Genomic DNA, 15,603 nt, shown 5'->3' on the forward strand with positions numbered 1-15,603 from the left:
AGTCTATTTTTGTACGTTGCCACATCAGCCACCGAAGCACAAACATTCCACCTAAATGACAATGACACACGCAGACCGCACGCACACGATGCCCCATTCCAACACATACTTGTCGAAACCCTCAAATATGCTGAGTTTGCGTTTCTCCTGCACAGTTACAGACGTTTCTCGCCCTTGCACAGTGAGAGTAGACGGTAGGCACGAAGTTTGTGAGTAGCACGTTGTGGAGATATTGTTGACTTGTTTTGTGCGTCATGGATTCTCGGCCGGTGTGAGCGCGGGGTGCTTTGTGGATCTGAAAGATCTCAGCCTTACTGAGTTTAACCCCAAACTCCACACCTGCCAAGGGTCTAATGTATACCACCGCCCCCCCGCTATATCCTCTTGTCTCCTTCCTCCATGAACAGCTGATGGTTTGGTGGTCTTCTCGTCATTTATGTCATCGACATAAAGCAGCCCCGGGTCTCGGATAGAGATATAACACATCTAGCGTTGCCCGCCAGCGACATCAAACCTCAAGGAAAAGGAAGGAGAGAAGAGGGTATAGCCGCTACATGACTATATCAAGAATCATAAGTGAAAGGTATCCCCTTTATGACAATAAATGACTATTAAAAGTAATTTTAGCAGTAAATGTATTTTAACTTACATATTTGTATTATATTTTAATGAAATACCCAGCATTGCCTGCTTTAATTACGTTAAGGTTTATCCTTTTAATATATCGATTTTATTCTGTATGCGCGTCTTCAATGATGTTCAATGTTTGAGTTTTGAAGCACTGTGGGTAAAAAAACTTCTCCACGCCAATCCATTCACATGTAAAAATATATATAAATATAAAAAACCTGATGTGTGTGTGTATATAGAGATGTACCACGTGTATAAAGCTGAATAAATATAATATTGGGTCAGATTGCTCTCGCCTGCTTTGTATGAATCCAGGTACAGACTTGTGATTAGGTGTTTGTGCGCCTGAAGAGACCGAAATCCAAAATATGTTCCCAAGAGTTTGATTGTTGTAAGTAAAGCATAAAATCGAGCGGCCGAAGGCAAGATCTCTGGCTGCCGTTTAAAACGATTACACAGAATAATCGGTGCAGCTGTAGCAATCACTCTTTGGAAGTTACCCCGTCTGCCTGCAAAGAGTTAATAAGACAAAGACTCGTTGAGGCTTCGACAGATTTATTGTCCCGATTCCCTACAAATAAATAGATTGTAAAAATTTGTTCAGAAACAAAATCCAGATAATCAAAGAAACTTCAGCAAGGGAAATAAAATATATATTGGTGTCCTTTACCCCGCACTGTGGTATTATTTCACCCCATCATTGTCACTTAAAGGAACAGTCATGCCTTTAACCCCGCAATGATTACGGTAAGCCATGTTTGCTTCATCCACACTTAGTGGTGGCCAAGTTACGATGAGATTAAAAAACAAAAAAATTAAATCCCGTCACACGGGAACGCTGGGTGTCCCCCAACCGTAGACAGACGTTGACCATGACAAGCGAGGAGGCCGATATCAGCAAAGGTTGGTCACGCTGTCCTCTCTATTTACATAAAATAAGGAAAATAGCCATGACTGTTCCTTTAAGAGCTCAGTAGCCCAGAATACATTGTCCAGCAGCACTCGAGTCAACACAGCTTACTACCCTTCATAAAGGTCGGTCCCACCAACAAGTCCGAGCATGATGTGCGTTACAGCCGTGCAGACAGACAGATCTTCTGTATCTTTGCCCAAAACACACGTATTTCTCACATCAAGGATTTGGTTTCATGATACATACAAACACTCAGAGGGGACGGCGATAGCACGTGTACACGCGGACAGTACTGACAGTGTGCACCGTCTGTATAAAGTAACAGAATAGTACACAGTACTCCATCGTACAGACGCCAGAAGTGGCCAACCTGCCGCGTGTTAGAAGAGCATGATAGGAGTGATGACAGCAGGAGAGCTGAAAGCCGTCCATCTGCCATAGCAGCATAGTATAAATACAGGCTCCGGCCAATGAATAAATCCCATGTAAAATGTTTTGTGTGCAAACTCATCGTGAATTATTCAAACCTGTAAAAAAAGAGCATTTCCAGTACCAGATGGTTTAGAACGCTGAAGAAACGAAAGTAACGTTACTTACCGGCAAGGCTTTCGGCATTAGTATAGCAAACACCATTTTACTTCTCTTTAAATACCATCTTTGTAAATATTTGGGGCTTGAACTGAAATCTCCCCTTCCATCCGTCCTTGCGAGCAATAAGGCACCCACAGCGGAGGATAATACTGCAGCGTGTGGGGTGGAAGGGAGCGGGACATGAACAATCTCACTTAACTTATTTCTTTCAAAACCATCAACTTTAAAGAGTCTGAATGCAATCGTCTTTGAAGCGTCCGTTTAGGGACCTTAGAGGGACGGGTTGAGTTGAAACGGAACGGTCTCCCTGCATAGTTTGGGGGGGGGATCCTGCCCCCCACGTCACGTCTCTCCTGTAGAACTTGCTTCCTTGTGTCCGCCGCAGGTTTACTTCAAGATCAGCGTGGCTTCAGTTCCATCGCGCTTAGTTAAGAAGAGGCCATGATGGAGATGATATTCCCTCCGCAGAAAGGCATAGAAATAATCAGAAACCAGCAAGATCTGCACAAAACATAATAAAAACGGACATGAGCATCACATAGCTACCATCCTGTCCTTTATTCCAACACTTTTCTAATATATATATATAATTTTTTTTATTATTATTCACGTCAATGGCTATTTAACACCACCAGGTTTCTTCCTCACAATGGCCCCAGGGGCAACACTCAGACGTACCTGTCCTACATTGAACGAGAGAGTGATGGCGTAGAAGAAATTGGAATTGGCGCTGCCTGCGTAGATCCACAAATGCCACAGGACCGGAAAGAGGAGCGAGCACACGATCAACATGCACGACACGATGAAGAGATTACGCAGGACTGGAAATATATATAAATAACAACATGTAGAAAATTACTTGATAGAACTCAACCAAGGCAACACACACACACACACACACACACACACACACACACACGGTCAAGTTTCACATCGAGGGTCTCGTTAAGTGGGCAAGAAGTCGCAATTAAGAAGACTTACACCTAGAAAGGTGAGACCACATGGGTAGGAGAGCCATATATAAAGCCACGTCGCCCACTGTGGGGTAGGACTTGAATATAGAAATGATGGCGAGCTGGATAAACATCAGGAAGATGGGATGTTCCCTGCAAAAGAAAAAAAAGAGAGAGAGGTCATGCATTTCACACACGGGCTGAAACGTGCCAACCGGCAGACAAACGGCAGCTTTGTGCAGATGTACAGAGGGTGTTTTTCACATCATGGTACCACTCACTTGAGCTTGATGGTGAGAGGCACAGTGTAGAAAAATACATTGATCTGGAACACGCAGACGAAGAACAGACTGAAGTGCTCGAACATCTCGGCGAAGAAATACCAGAAGAGGCCAATGTTTGGCGTCAAATCTGGGACAGAAAGTCTGGAAATGGGCAAACAATAGAGAATAATCAGATATGGTGCGATGAGGTCAGAGAGTCAGCACGACTTCACAGAACCCCCAAATAAATTGTGTTTTACGGGAAAGGTCAAAACCAAGACAAATAGCAATACTCAGGGGCGGCCGATATTACAGAGATTGAATACCGAGGGCTAACGTGTTAGGATAAAGCCATTCTCATGAGACTTCTCTTATAAATGCGTGGCAGGGAATGGCAGGCTTTGTGTGGTTATAGGAAGGCATGTGCATGCAGGGATACTCTGTGTGCCCACAACTAGCCTTTAACGGCTACACAAGTAGGAAGGCTGGGGTAGGCTACTCATCCTATGTATCTATAACTCTCAACACTTCTTATGGCATCTGTGAAACTTACATGAAGCCGTATATGGAATAAATGAAGTCCCAGGAGTTCAGCAAGAAGAAGGAGTGACAGATCAGGATGGTCAAAGAGCCGACGTACAAGGAGGAATACTGACACGTGTAGAGCCAGAAAGCGGAGCTCTTCAGCTTCACGGGGATAAACTCCCTCTAGAGAGTAAGAGACACCAAAAAAAAAATCTTTGGATTTCAGGGAGTGACAGCTTAAAATGCGGGAATTCCTAACAAAGCATTTTACAGAGGTTAAAGTGCCTTTGCTGTACTTTTAAGGACCGTTGGGCCTGTGAGTCCCTTTAACTACAAACCTGAAGAAGGAAGAGTAGAGCCGGTGCGAATAAGGTGACCGGGTAGAGAGACTGGTAGGTCGCCAGCGCCAAGAACACCGCACTCAGCAGAGGGCTTCCTGACGGGGAATAAAAGTGAGGAATTCAAATGTAGAAAGAGCAACAAATATCCCTGCCACGGACATTCCTTACAGAAGAGAATCTTCTTACGGAGAAAGTCGTTACAACCAGTGGGAAAAAACGTCAGTCCCGTGGTATCTATAAATGCGATTTTCACTGTGATCCCATTTCATAACAAAGTTCATAGAGCATGGAGATCATTTCAAAGAGCATAGCCAATAGTTTCCAGTATCGGCACATTCCATTGAAAGCAATACACGTGTGTTTATATATATATATACCGTATTGGCTCGGATATAGGCCGCCCTCGTATATAGGCCGCACCCTAAAAGTTTGGTGCTTTTTTTTAAAGAAAAAGTTTTTTTCTTTAAAAAAGCACCAAAAAAACATGCTGCCACTCTGCCCCCCCCCGAGATATGCTGCCACTGTCCTCCCTCCCCGAGATATGCTACCACTGTCCGTCCCCCCCCCCGAGATATGCTGCCACTGTCCTCCTCTGCCCCCCGAGATATGCTACCACTGTCGTCCCCCCCGAGATATGCTGCCACTGTCCTCCTCCCTCCCCGAGATATGCTACCACTGTCCGTCCCCCCCCCGAGATATGCTGCCACTGTCCTCCTCTGCCCCCCCGAGATATGCTGCCAGTGTCCTCCTCTGCCCCCCGAGATATGCTGCCACTGTCCTCTTCTGCCCCCCGACTTACCAGAGCTGACTCCCGGGTGTCTTGCGAGGCCGGCGGGGGACATCTACGCAATACGCGTATACAACTTCCGGTGCCGGATGTGCAAGACACCCGGGAGTCTGCTCCGGTAAGTCAGGCGGGGGGCCAGAGGTAAAACGCATCGTGCGGTTAGACAACCGCACGATGCGCTTAGACAACCTCCCGTGCCAGCACCCCCCCCCGTGGAAAGTGCTGGCAGGGGAGGCTGTCTGAGCGTATCGGGGAGTAGGATGCAGGTCCCCTGCACCGCTGCGGGGGATCTGTATCCTAACCCCGCTGCCTGCCCGGCGCCCGGGACTGCATGTCCCAGGCGTCGGGCGCTAGACCCCGAATATAGGCCGCACCCCCACTTTAAAGACTTAAAGTGGGGGGGGGAAAGTGCGGCCTATATCCGAGCCAATACGGTATATATATATATATATATATATATATATATATATATATATATATATATATATATATATATATACACACACACACACACACATTGTGCTCATCTGTAAATGTTACCCACCTTTGACAGTCGCCAGTATGAACAGCGCAATGACCGTGTTGTTAATGGCGCAAGTGGATTTGGCCACGCAAGAGAGAACCGTGTAAGGATTCAGCAGGTAGCTGTAAAGAGAAATGAGAAATATGGAGTTTATGAACTTTATGCTCGCTTGTTAACCCGTTTCCATCACTAAAAATACACGGTTCATTTATACGAGAAGCGCTTACTAATATACTTCAGAAGGTTTTATATTCCTGGCTTTCAGTTACCTCTTAGTAGCCTAGAGAAGCATCTATTGAGATCACTAAAGCGGGAGATTTCAATTTAGTGGCTGAAGAAGAGATCTCACTTGTCTCAAAAGCTTGCAATCTAATGCAATTCGTGACTAACACAATACGACTCTAGGCCTATAATATGAAATAAGATATCCTCAGCACAAAGATACTTACATTTAATGAAGTGAAACAATATTAGCATAAAACCCACTGAAAGGCCAGCAGCAGAGCATTTTAAAACACCAAAAATAAATAAAATAATAAAATATATACTTACAAGAGCGCTACCTTCAGAGGGACATAGTACATCTGTGTCGGGACCCTCAGGAGATCATGACATCCCGGTGCATACTTATTAAGCTCCAAGTAAAGTTTCTGCCGTTTAAACTGTACAGACATAAACACCCGGGATTAAAAAACAAACCTTTTTCTCATCAGCCACATCGAATTAAAATAGTTGGAGACATGCCAGTCCAGTGATGATGGCAGCAAAGCTTTGGAGTTACTGATGGTGGAAGAAGAGATGCAACAAAATACGATGCAAGTTGTGGCAAACGGCAAAATTGTGTAATAAAATAAAAGAAAAAAGGCTGCAGCCTCCAACAAGGCGCAGCTTCGCGACCGTACACAAGGAACCGCCATCTTGCCAAATAAAAAAGACAAATGCGTTATATTGTGAAACTTGTAAACTATCCGTTAAAAACAGACCCCACATACGGCCCTTACCGTTACTTTGTTGTATTCTTGAACTGCCAGGTAAAGCGCCACAGCCGTCAGGGCGTCCGTTATCTGAGAAGACGAAACCAAAGCAATCAATCATCAATTATTATCCGCATTCATTAAATATGTCACATGTATGGAAGTCAAGGGCACTCAGGGGCAAATTTCCAGGCTACGACGGCCATATTCCAAAACACTTATTTTTAACTTTAAATAGTAAAACACAAATTGTGTAACACGTTAAAGAGCCAGGTTTGAACGTATGTAATAGATATTTGCCAGGGAAATGTTATCAAACCTCTAATAAGCTCTTGATAGTAGTGGAACGGGAATTATTCTTCATAGAAGTCCCGATAGCACAAACACCCCGTATTCTATTACACTCATAATTCAGATTCTACATTGTCCACCCATCGCTACACTGACGCAAGCTAATAGGAATACTTTAAGCATTCTATCTCATACTTCAGCTTGGCCACGTTCTAAATTGTTTATTGCGCAGCATTCCATTTTTCCCATTTTCTTATTCTATGACCCCAAGCTGGGTGTACGATAATTCCGCTTATCGGAAACAATGCTTATATTCATATCAACCCATGAATCCAAACCGCGGTCAGCCCATCCCCCATCTATATAATATCTATACAATATCTATAAGTGTTCTATAAACGTTGGTCACTTACCATGAACACAATTTCCACATAGTCCACGAGGAAATGGAAGAGATATATAATAAGCGGCGTCTGCAGAAAGAGAGGCACGTGAGATAGCTGTACTTTTATTATTGGGGTCTCATATACAGCAGCCGGTATTATCTCCAACTCCGACGGGAATTATATTTTATCGAAAAGAATTCCTGCACCACGAGACAAATGAACACGGGGGGGGGGGGGGGGTTTGAGAACAGCTCCGGTGCTGGATCGATAAGGCTACGGTAAAGTACTATATATTGTCCTGATTGTAGGCTGCGCTCCTATTGTTTGGTTTTATCTTAAAGAAGGGAATTTGGGTTCTTCTGCCTTCGTCCGGTTCTCAGGCCTCCCGCGCAGGGCGGAGCCTCCAGGCACACCCCCTCCCTCGATTGGAGGAACAGGGAGAGGAAGTACTCCGATAGGCCAGAATAATGCAGAGAAAACCGCTTTTCCGGCCTATCAGTGCAGTTCCACAAAAGAATGGCGTCACAGTAACAGCCAGCTCCTCCAATCGGGGCAGAGGGTGTGCCCAGAGGCTCCGCCCTTTTGAGGAAGTTCTCCGGGATGTCTGGTTCATGGAGAAGTAGAAGAAGACAGAAGACCAAAAAGAGGCAAGAGAAGAAGTGGAGCTGCGGGGCCACAGAAGAAGTCAGAAGAGAAGAGAGGGAGACGTTGAGAATACCTAAACCTCTATTCTATTCCACACCCTTGATTTAAGTATTTAAAATGGGGGGGGGGGTACAACATATAACCGGGACAGTATGGTAATCACCAGGAATAGGTGTGATTTTACATATGATATCATCGGCAGGGATTCAATAAGAACGATGAACCGATTATTACATGTTTGTGAGCGACTGCTTACCTCGTGAAAGACATCTCCAGAGTAAGGGGACACTCCAAGGTCCAAAAGGGACATTCCTTCGACCACTACAACGGACAGACACGGTGCGATATCACATCATTATTACGCCACGGACAGGTTTAATAACATTAAAAGAGAAATGAAGCACGCCGGATATAGTAAATCATTACTGGATACACAAGATAGACCTTATGTACTATTCACAACTAGAACATTTTTACAAACATAGTCAAGCAATCAGACATGGTTTAAAAAAATGGGTGTGTTATATATATATATATATATAAAATGCACTGCTAGCTACCAGACAAAGGGATTCATATTAATAATATAAACATAAGTGTATAAACCTAGAATTTATTCTAGTAATGATGACTATGAAATACTCCCATAAATCCATACATACAATAATATGAACCAATCCAAGAAATGGATTCCTTTCCCCGCTTGTCACATATTACAGACCTAATATTACATAAGGGAATGAAGCCAGATCCCTGGTACCCCAAAATAAAGACACCCCCCCATAAGGATGAATCTAAACCACACATGAGGACTCATTGTAGATTCTACCCCTCTCAGGGTGCACAGCCTGCTTCCACCCCATATTACTCAGTAACCACCCAGATCTACCCCACTTACCCCTTTTCCATGAGCTCAGCGGGGATACCACCTCCACCCGTTCAGAAATAAACCCTACCAGGCTAGAACGGAACAAAATAGCCCGAATAGTCACAGCTACAAGCACTACCAACACCAAAGGAGCCGCCATCTTGGTAAAGCAGCCTGGGCTCAGGCGGCGCACTGGTTCATGGAACTTGTAGTCCCGCCGTTATAATGGAACGTTGAAAGCAGCCCAGTAGAAAACTACAAATCCCATGAAGCACTGCGAACGACAAGTCTTTTTTTTCCGGGTGTCAAACCTACTACAGCAAAAGGCACCTGTCAGATGGGCGCACTGTGTACTTCATGAAACGAAACGAATACCGAATCTAATGTGCTATACGTTATATTCTGGGATACCTTTGGGCAGTAACAGAGGAAAAATAACTACCTGAATTTGTGTTTGTGTGTAGTACCTGGGGATAGCCATGTTAGCCCAGTGGGGTAATATATATATATATATATATATATATATATAATACAATATATATATATAATATAATATATATAACATGGTCTCTATTATATGTACTACTGTTAAACATGTGACCCTGGTAAACCCTTTTGCTTAGGGACTCTAAAATGCTGGACAATGCAGTATTATGGCCGTCACTCAGCCGCTCCATTATCCAATAAGCGTAATTTTTAAAAGCATAGCTGCCAACTATCCCAGGGATTCTGAGTCTGTTCAGATGACTCGGCATCTTACCCTATCACCATGGCTAGTGTTTCTATTATCGGGACTGCTGGCAGCTCCGTATGGCCAAGCTGGGCATTGCTTATTAAAAGGTGCTTTATTTTATTGGTGTCTCGTCACGTTGTGGACCAAAGCGTGGCACGATAACCTCAATTACCCCGGTGGCAGAACCCAGGACGTTCAACTAAACGCTGTAAAAGGAAATGGCCCCAATTACCGGATCAGTTTAATGTGTGGCCTGTTTCCCAACATTTAACATCCTATGGCTACGTTATATTATTACTATGAGACATATTACATGATGCTGAGCTCTATGCGCATTAGGGCACAGGTGCAGACCCTGAGACTCTTCAAATATTAACCCTTTGATCAGTGATGTCGTGCTGCCGCGGGTCAGTGCCTTTAAAAGTAAACCGTAAAGATTACTGCAGTACTCGCTAATCACAGCTTAATAGATCGAATAACTACCCTTATGAAAACCATTACTTCAATTGTCATGTGTTATTCCTCACAAGTGTCTCTATTCAGAAGGTTTAGTCCCTACTTGGGACACAGATGCCTCTGTTATCCCCTTTTTTCTAAGAGCTTAGAATTATTATTTATTGTTTCACATGGCGCCATCATGTTCTGCAGCGCTGTACAAGGTGAAATTTTTTAATAAATCCTGCTTTTTCCCAGGGTATGAGAAGGGGGATAATTGTTTATGTCTGACACACATTTGCAGGGATGGGGTAACAATAAAGAAATGTTATGCACGTCTTCCAAATTCTGGCAATCCTAGAATGTGGAGAAACATTAAAAATGCATGATTCATGGAAACCCTCAATCAGGGTGGATGTCCGATATATATTTTGCACTTATAGGGGAAGCTCTACTTGGTTTTAGGGGAAACCAGGAACAGAACATGGGGGTTGCAACACAAGCCGGGGACACTGTCGACCCCCCCGACACACTCACTGAGTTAGGGGCTCATCAGAATCCATACAACTGATACAGGACAGCAGCAGTATAACAGCCTGATGATATCACGCAATGGGCAGCATTTCCTATAATTCTCAGCATCCGCCAGGTCGTAAGGAAGACGGAGGCATCCCGGCTGAGCCATCGCATGACTAGCTAAACATCTGATTGTGCTGAATTGGCACATACATGCATGACAGACCAGAACTGCATGTCTAATGAATTTCTTTACACATGAGGTAGGGTATTTGTTAACTCGGGCAATGTACAAGTGATGTAGTCTTGTTCTAGTTATGGAAATCACATGAAATAAAAGTAGTGAGAGCCAAAAATTAGAGGCTATGCCCAAAAACCCAGAACTGCTGCCAGCTTTGGGTTACAGTGTTCTTTTGTACAAAGTACAGCTTCGAAATCATCTGCACTTTATAGCGTAAATTACACGCATAAAACACTTTTTTATATCTTATATCTTCTTGAAGGAACCAGATCAAGGATAGGCGAAGTGTCCCCAAGGGTTGTGAAGGTCCATAGAACATCATTAAATTGTCCACCACAGACCCCAGTAAATGTCCACCATGAGCAATGCTGGCGCCGACCCCTGAACCAGATGCCAATGATTCCAATGCTGATAACAAGCTCATACCAGGTCAATGTATCACACAGTTGCTCTGTTCTTCTGAGCTGCTCTCTTGTGGTGATCATGGGCCAGCTTGGGAGACCAGAGGGCTTTCCCTGACCAGTCACAGAACCAACCAAGACCTCAACCACAGCAAACACATTGTTATCTTCTAAGTGGAACACTCGGATTTAAAGTGATACCCTGGCATTCTGCTTCCACAGATTCCGAGATACAGGGAAGCTTTTAACGTCTTTCTCTGGCCATGCCCTCAGCCCTGCCTCTGACCAATACCTCCCCAACAAAGGTCGAGCTCGGTCTTTGGGCACATGAAATGTTGGTGGGGTGCGCAAATAGAGATTGGACTTACTCCCTAGCTGTTGTCTGTCCTAGCAAATATGCTAGTTATTGGAAGTGCTGGCAGTGGGCACAATGTCTGAATCAATGGCAGTGGGAAATTGGTAAGTAAGTTCCAGTATGGAGAGGGTTGAGGAGATTTCTCAGGGTAATACAGCCTAGATGTTCCCAAGAAAACAGTAGTAAGTGACAGGCCAGAACAAAGTGATCTGGTACCTTCATATCTATCTAAATACCACGCCAGACACCGTTTGACATTCTAGAACACTACGTACTCCTCAGTCACATTTTGTTCTTCAGTTAAACTGCTGAAAAGCCTTTTTGGTGACAGAGATGCTAGTTTTGAAATCAGATAAGGGCACATAAAATGACATAAGTCCTTTCAAAAAGCGGGGGAGGGGGGTAATATATTTTTTTACTGTTTGCAATCAAAATGCAAAGGTGTTCCCATGCACCTTAAGCACAATCGTGGTGTTCTTATAGCCCATAGGAGAGTGGGTTTAAAACTGCTTTAGACATAATATGTCTCGGCCACATGGTACAACCTTTTGTACTTTTGGAGGACGGTCATTACTATAGAAACATGGTTTGGCTTTAGGACCTGGAAACACAAGAGAAGAACAGAATTCCATTTTTTCCCCCAGAAAATTCGTCCTATAGCTATCTCACCAGCAGCTCGATGACATGTTAAACCTTCTGGCCCTCTATGAGAAAACATACACCACGGGAATACATGCAGAAGGATGCTGGTTTTAAACAGAACAGGACCCTTCCCGGTTGACCCAGGAAAAGACAAATGGGTCAGCATAGCATAAAATGACTATAGGGCCAGATTAGAAAAAAAAATCTGCTATGTGTGATAAAAAAAATGCACTAAATAACTTATTCAAGATAAACAGGACATAGGGAAACCATCAGGACCACGGACAGGTGCTGAGACTCATCGAGGGGTTTACTTGGTGGGAAAGCATTGAGCGCTACTGCCAGCTGTGTGTCTCTTAGGGTGCTTACTATGCCCCTCTATGACTTATTACATATTAATATAGATACCTAAAAACAGATGGAGTGGAGCTTCACGGCCACTCGCATCTGCGGCTGTCATCAGATATGTTTGGACCCAGTATCAATTTAGGATCTAGACTCCCAACCCATCACAGGGAATGGTATTAATCTCCGAGAGTGCCCTCTATTGTATAAATCCCTGAGAACAATACATTAATGTTCAGGATAGACATGTGAAGGGGGGTACCACTGGGGGAGTGTGGGGGCCCCTGGGCCATGCAGCTCTACCTGCGATGGCGGAACTTCTCCCCACCGTCCCTCTTTCTGCCACTGCATGTAACTGGAGATGTACACAAACAGACATTTATCATTAAATTGCCCAAAAATGTCATCGGTTCCCTAAATCACCTCTAGTTTAATTTTTGCTCATTTTACTCTCCACCGCCTGAGCCTCCTGGGTTTGTTTGTAAGCGTTGTCAGTGGGCTCCGCTGAATGAACGTTATATGAAGCCATCAGGATCTGGGATGCTTTCCCTACCCCACGGGCTGGCTATATTGTATAAAACCTGATTGTTCCCTTTGTGTGGGCTACACGTATATATTATATTGACATTTCTTTTCAAACGGTGTCATGCCAGCATCAAAACACCGGTTCATTATTAATGATGTTATTATACACCTCGGCTCATGCGGTACACACAATATTTACCTGTGCAGTTCTTCAAATAAAGATTATGGAAGATAGGGCTGCCTCAGGAGCCGCTAATTTAGCCCCACAAGGACCAACCAAACGCCTCACGCTTTTCCCCTTAAAGACACCCAAGACATCTTTTATACTTTAATGTATACTTCACAGATATCTTTCACATGCACTCATTGTTTAGGGGGCCCTCTGGCACGCTGCATTGTCCATTTAATCAATAAATCATTGGCATAAATCCATAAGAAATTAGTTGGTCCAACTAATGAGGCTGTAAATAAATAAGGAGAGACTTCTTTTTGAAAGTCTTCTTTTTTGCCCCCCTACCCCCAAAATTTTTGCGGCTGCCAAATCAACATGAAATTGTAATAAATTTACTTGCAAAATCAAGTCATTTTTTTGGCAAACACAAACAAAAATTCTATTATTTTTTTAGATGTACACCACCTGAGTTGAAGGATGACAAATGCGACTTTACTGGAAATTTTAAGTGGAACCCCCCACCAAAAAAAAAGTGTTTCTTTCCAGACGTAAATACAGTGTTGTATACAATAAATAAAGCATGTGTGTTTGTTTAATAGATTGTGGATGACTGAGCTAGAAGACATACAAACTATTAATATAGGGCAGTCTAATATAATAAAATATGTGAAAATTAGAATTATTTGTTTTAAATGTAATGCTAGTATTAAATAATTATGGGATTTCCCCTTTTTATATTTGTATATTATTGTTCTATTATACTAATATATATATATATAATTTAGAACATGAATATAGTATAAGTACACACATTTTTTTTAAATATTTTTTCTTTTATAAAAAGCTAACATTTACTGTTTGCAAATGTCATTGGTGGAGGCAGGTGAATGCACCGAGAACCCATGGGAACCAGAGCATCTGGGCAACGCCTGCGTTTCCTATCCACTTTCCGAAGCATTTTATAAATCTCTCTGGGACTAAAATGGTGTTAAACCGACATCGAGAGTTAAGGTGGGTAAAGGAAGTGGCGGGACTAAGAAGAAGAAGGTCTGCACCAACCAAAACGCCACTCTCTACAGCCGGTTCTCTGCTTATGTCCGGTGATTCTGCTCCATTTTCATTCCTACGCATTTATTGCAGGGAATGAAGTTGCTCTTCTGGTATCTGTATCAAGGGGACCCTGATATCTACCCCTGAAAGTAACCTGTCATTTAGAATAGGGATGCTAATTATCGTCGCTCGATTGTAATGTACTATACCACGCATGTGCAAGCCTTTCCACAGTAAAGCATTCTTCTCGTAACAGATGAGATTAGGAGCTGTTTGCGTTGGGCCGCTTATGCCCCAGCTGTTTGTGATCGGAGTTGGGCCGGAAAATGCAATTTCACACATTCCCAGTACAAATGAGAGTCTTAACAAAATGAGTTCTGTAGGATTGCGTTGGCCATCCATTCTTGCAATGGAACACTGCAGTACCCATGGGGACCTATCTATTATGAGCTACTGTGCCGCAAAGTTCTAAATATGGTGCAATCTCCATGGAAATCAATGGAATACTACTGTAGATTGGTCCATATCTATAACTTTGCTAAATAATTGCTCCTTATAAACATGATCCATTGTTTCTTCAGGGTGGGGGTGAATCAGTTCCTTCTACGGAGTTATAAGTCAAAGTACAAAGAAGGGCTTGAAATGTAAGATCAGCTTTAAAGTGTTCTCAATTTATACAGTGAGTTCTTCTGAAGACCCCCCTGGATTCTCAAGGGTTTCAATATATATATATATACTGGTCTTATCAGGCCCCAGAATATGGGTAGGCAGGATAGAGATGGTGAAAATAATTTAATGGATTGATACGCAGCTTAAAGTTCTAACCAAATAAGCGCTCTTCAGCTTGAAATCACATAGCAAAGAATTCACAACTGGAAGCAGAAACAGACGGATCTTCACGCCTGATCGTGGCATACTACTGGAAGCCCCCTAGCATAAAAAGGGAGGCTTCTGGCCAGTTGTGTACAATATGTATGGTAACATGTTGTTCCCGTACCGTGGATCTTATTAGTCTGATTTAAAGTGAAAAGATCTGGTGTATTTTAGGGTCTAATTTATAACAAGTATAATAAGTATAACATGTCTACTCAAGTGTACTTCAAGAGGAGGCATTCAATATAGAAGTGAGGGCAAGGTGTTCCGCCGTGATATAGCAGAGTAGTGGATCTTGTGTAATACTTTAGTACCGTTATATTCTACATTTTAACATTTCCTCAAGTTGGAAACTTTTATAGCTACTATGTACAGACACACGCACCTGGTATTATGATAATTAAAATACAAAACTCACGTTAGATTTCACAGAGAACCTTTTTTTTCTATATAACCAACTTACTATCTTCCAATTTTCTTGCTTTTTGTCTAATTTGTACCTCGAGTTCCATAATTTAGGTCTCGAGTTTTGCGCTTCTATATATAGGCGAGTAAAGCCGGGTAATTAAACTGTGTAAAGCGGCTTTCATCTTCTCATAATAACAGTGGATCAATTTTATTGCCA

General features: G+C 43.0%; 1 protein-coding gene across 1 annotated transcript; it reads right to left on the reverse strand.

Moving 5' to 3' along the window:
- Positions 1-2,521: 2,521 nt before the first annotated feature.
- LOC149273633 (GPI-anchor transamidase component PIGU-like) lies at positions 2,522-8,850 on the reverse strand. The gene is made up of 12 exons (XM_089506084.1): positions 8,721-8,850; positions 8,079-8,143; positions 7,205-7,264; positions 6,528-6,590; positions 6,079-6,188; positions 5,548-5,648; positions 4,214-4,311; positions 3,904-4,058; positions 3,369-3,512; positions 3,116-3,240; positions 2,813-2,955; positions 2,522-2,635 (listed from the first exon to the last, which is right to left on the reverse strand). Exons 1-12 carry the CDS (start codon positions 8,848-8,850, stop codon positions 2,522-2,524), a joined length of 1,308 nt encoding a protein of 435 aa, XP_089362210.1.
- Positions 8,851-15,603: the final 6,753 nt, after the last annotated feature.

The sequence above is a fragment of the Sceloporus occidentalis genome, unplaced genomic scaffold (genome assembly GCF_023333645.1).
Source record: "Sceloporus occidentalis isolate IW3139 unplaced genomic scaffold, rSceOcc1.0.p SCAF_362, whole genome shotgun sequence".
Taxonomy (NCBI): Eukaryota; Metazoa; Chordata; class Lepidosauria; order Squamata; family Phrynosomatidae; genus Sceloporus; species Sceloporus occidentalis.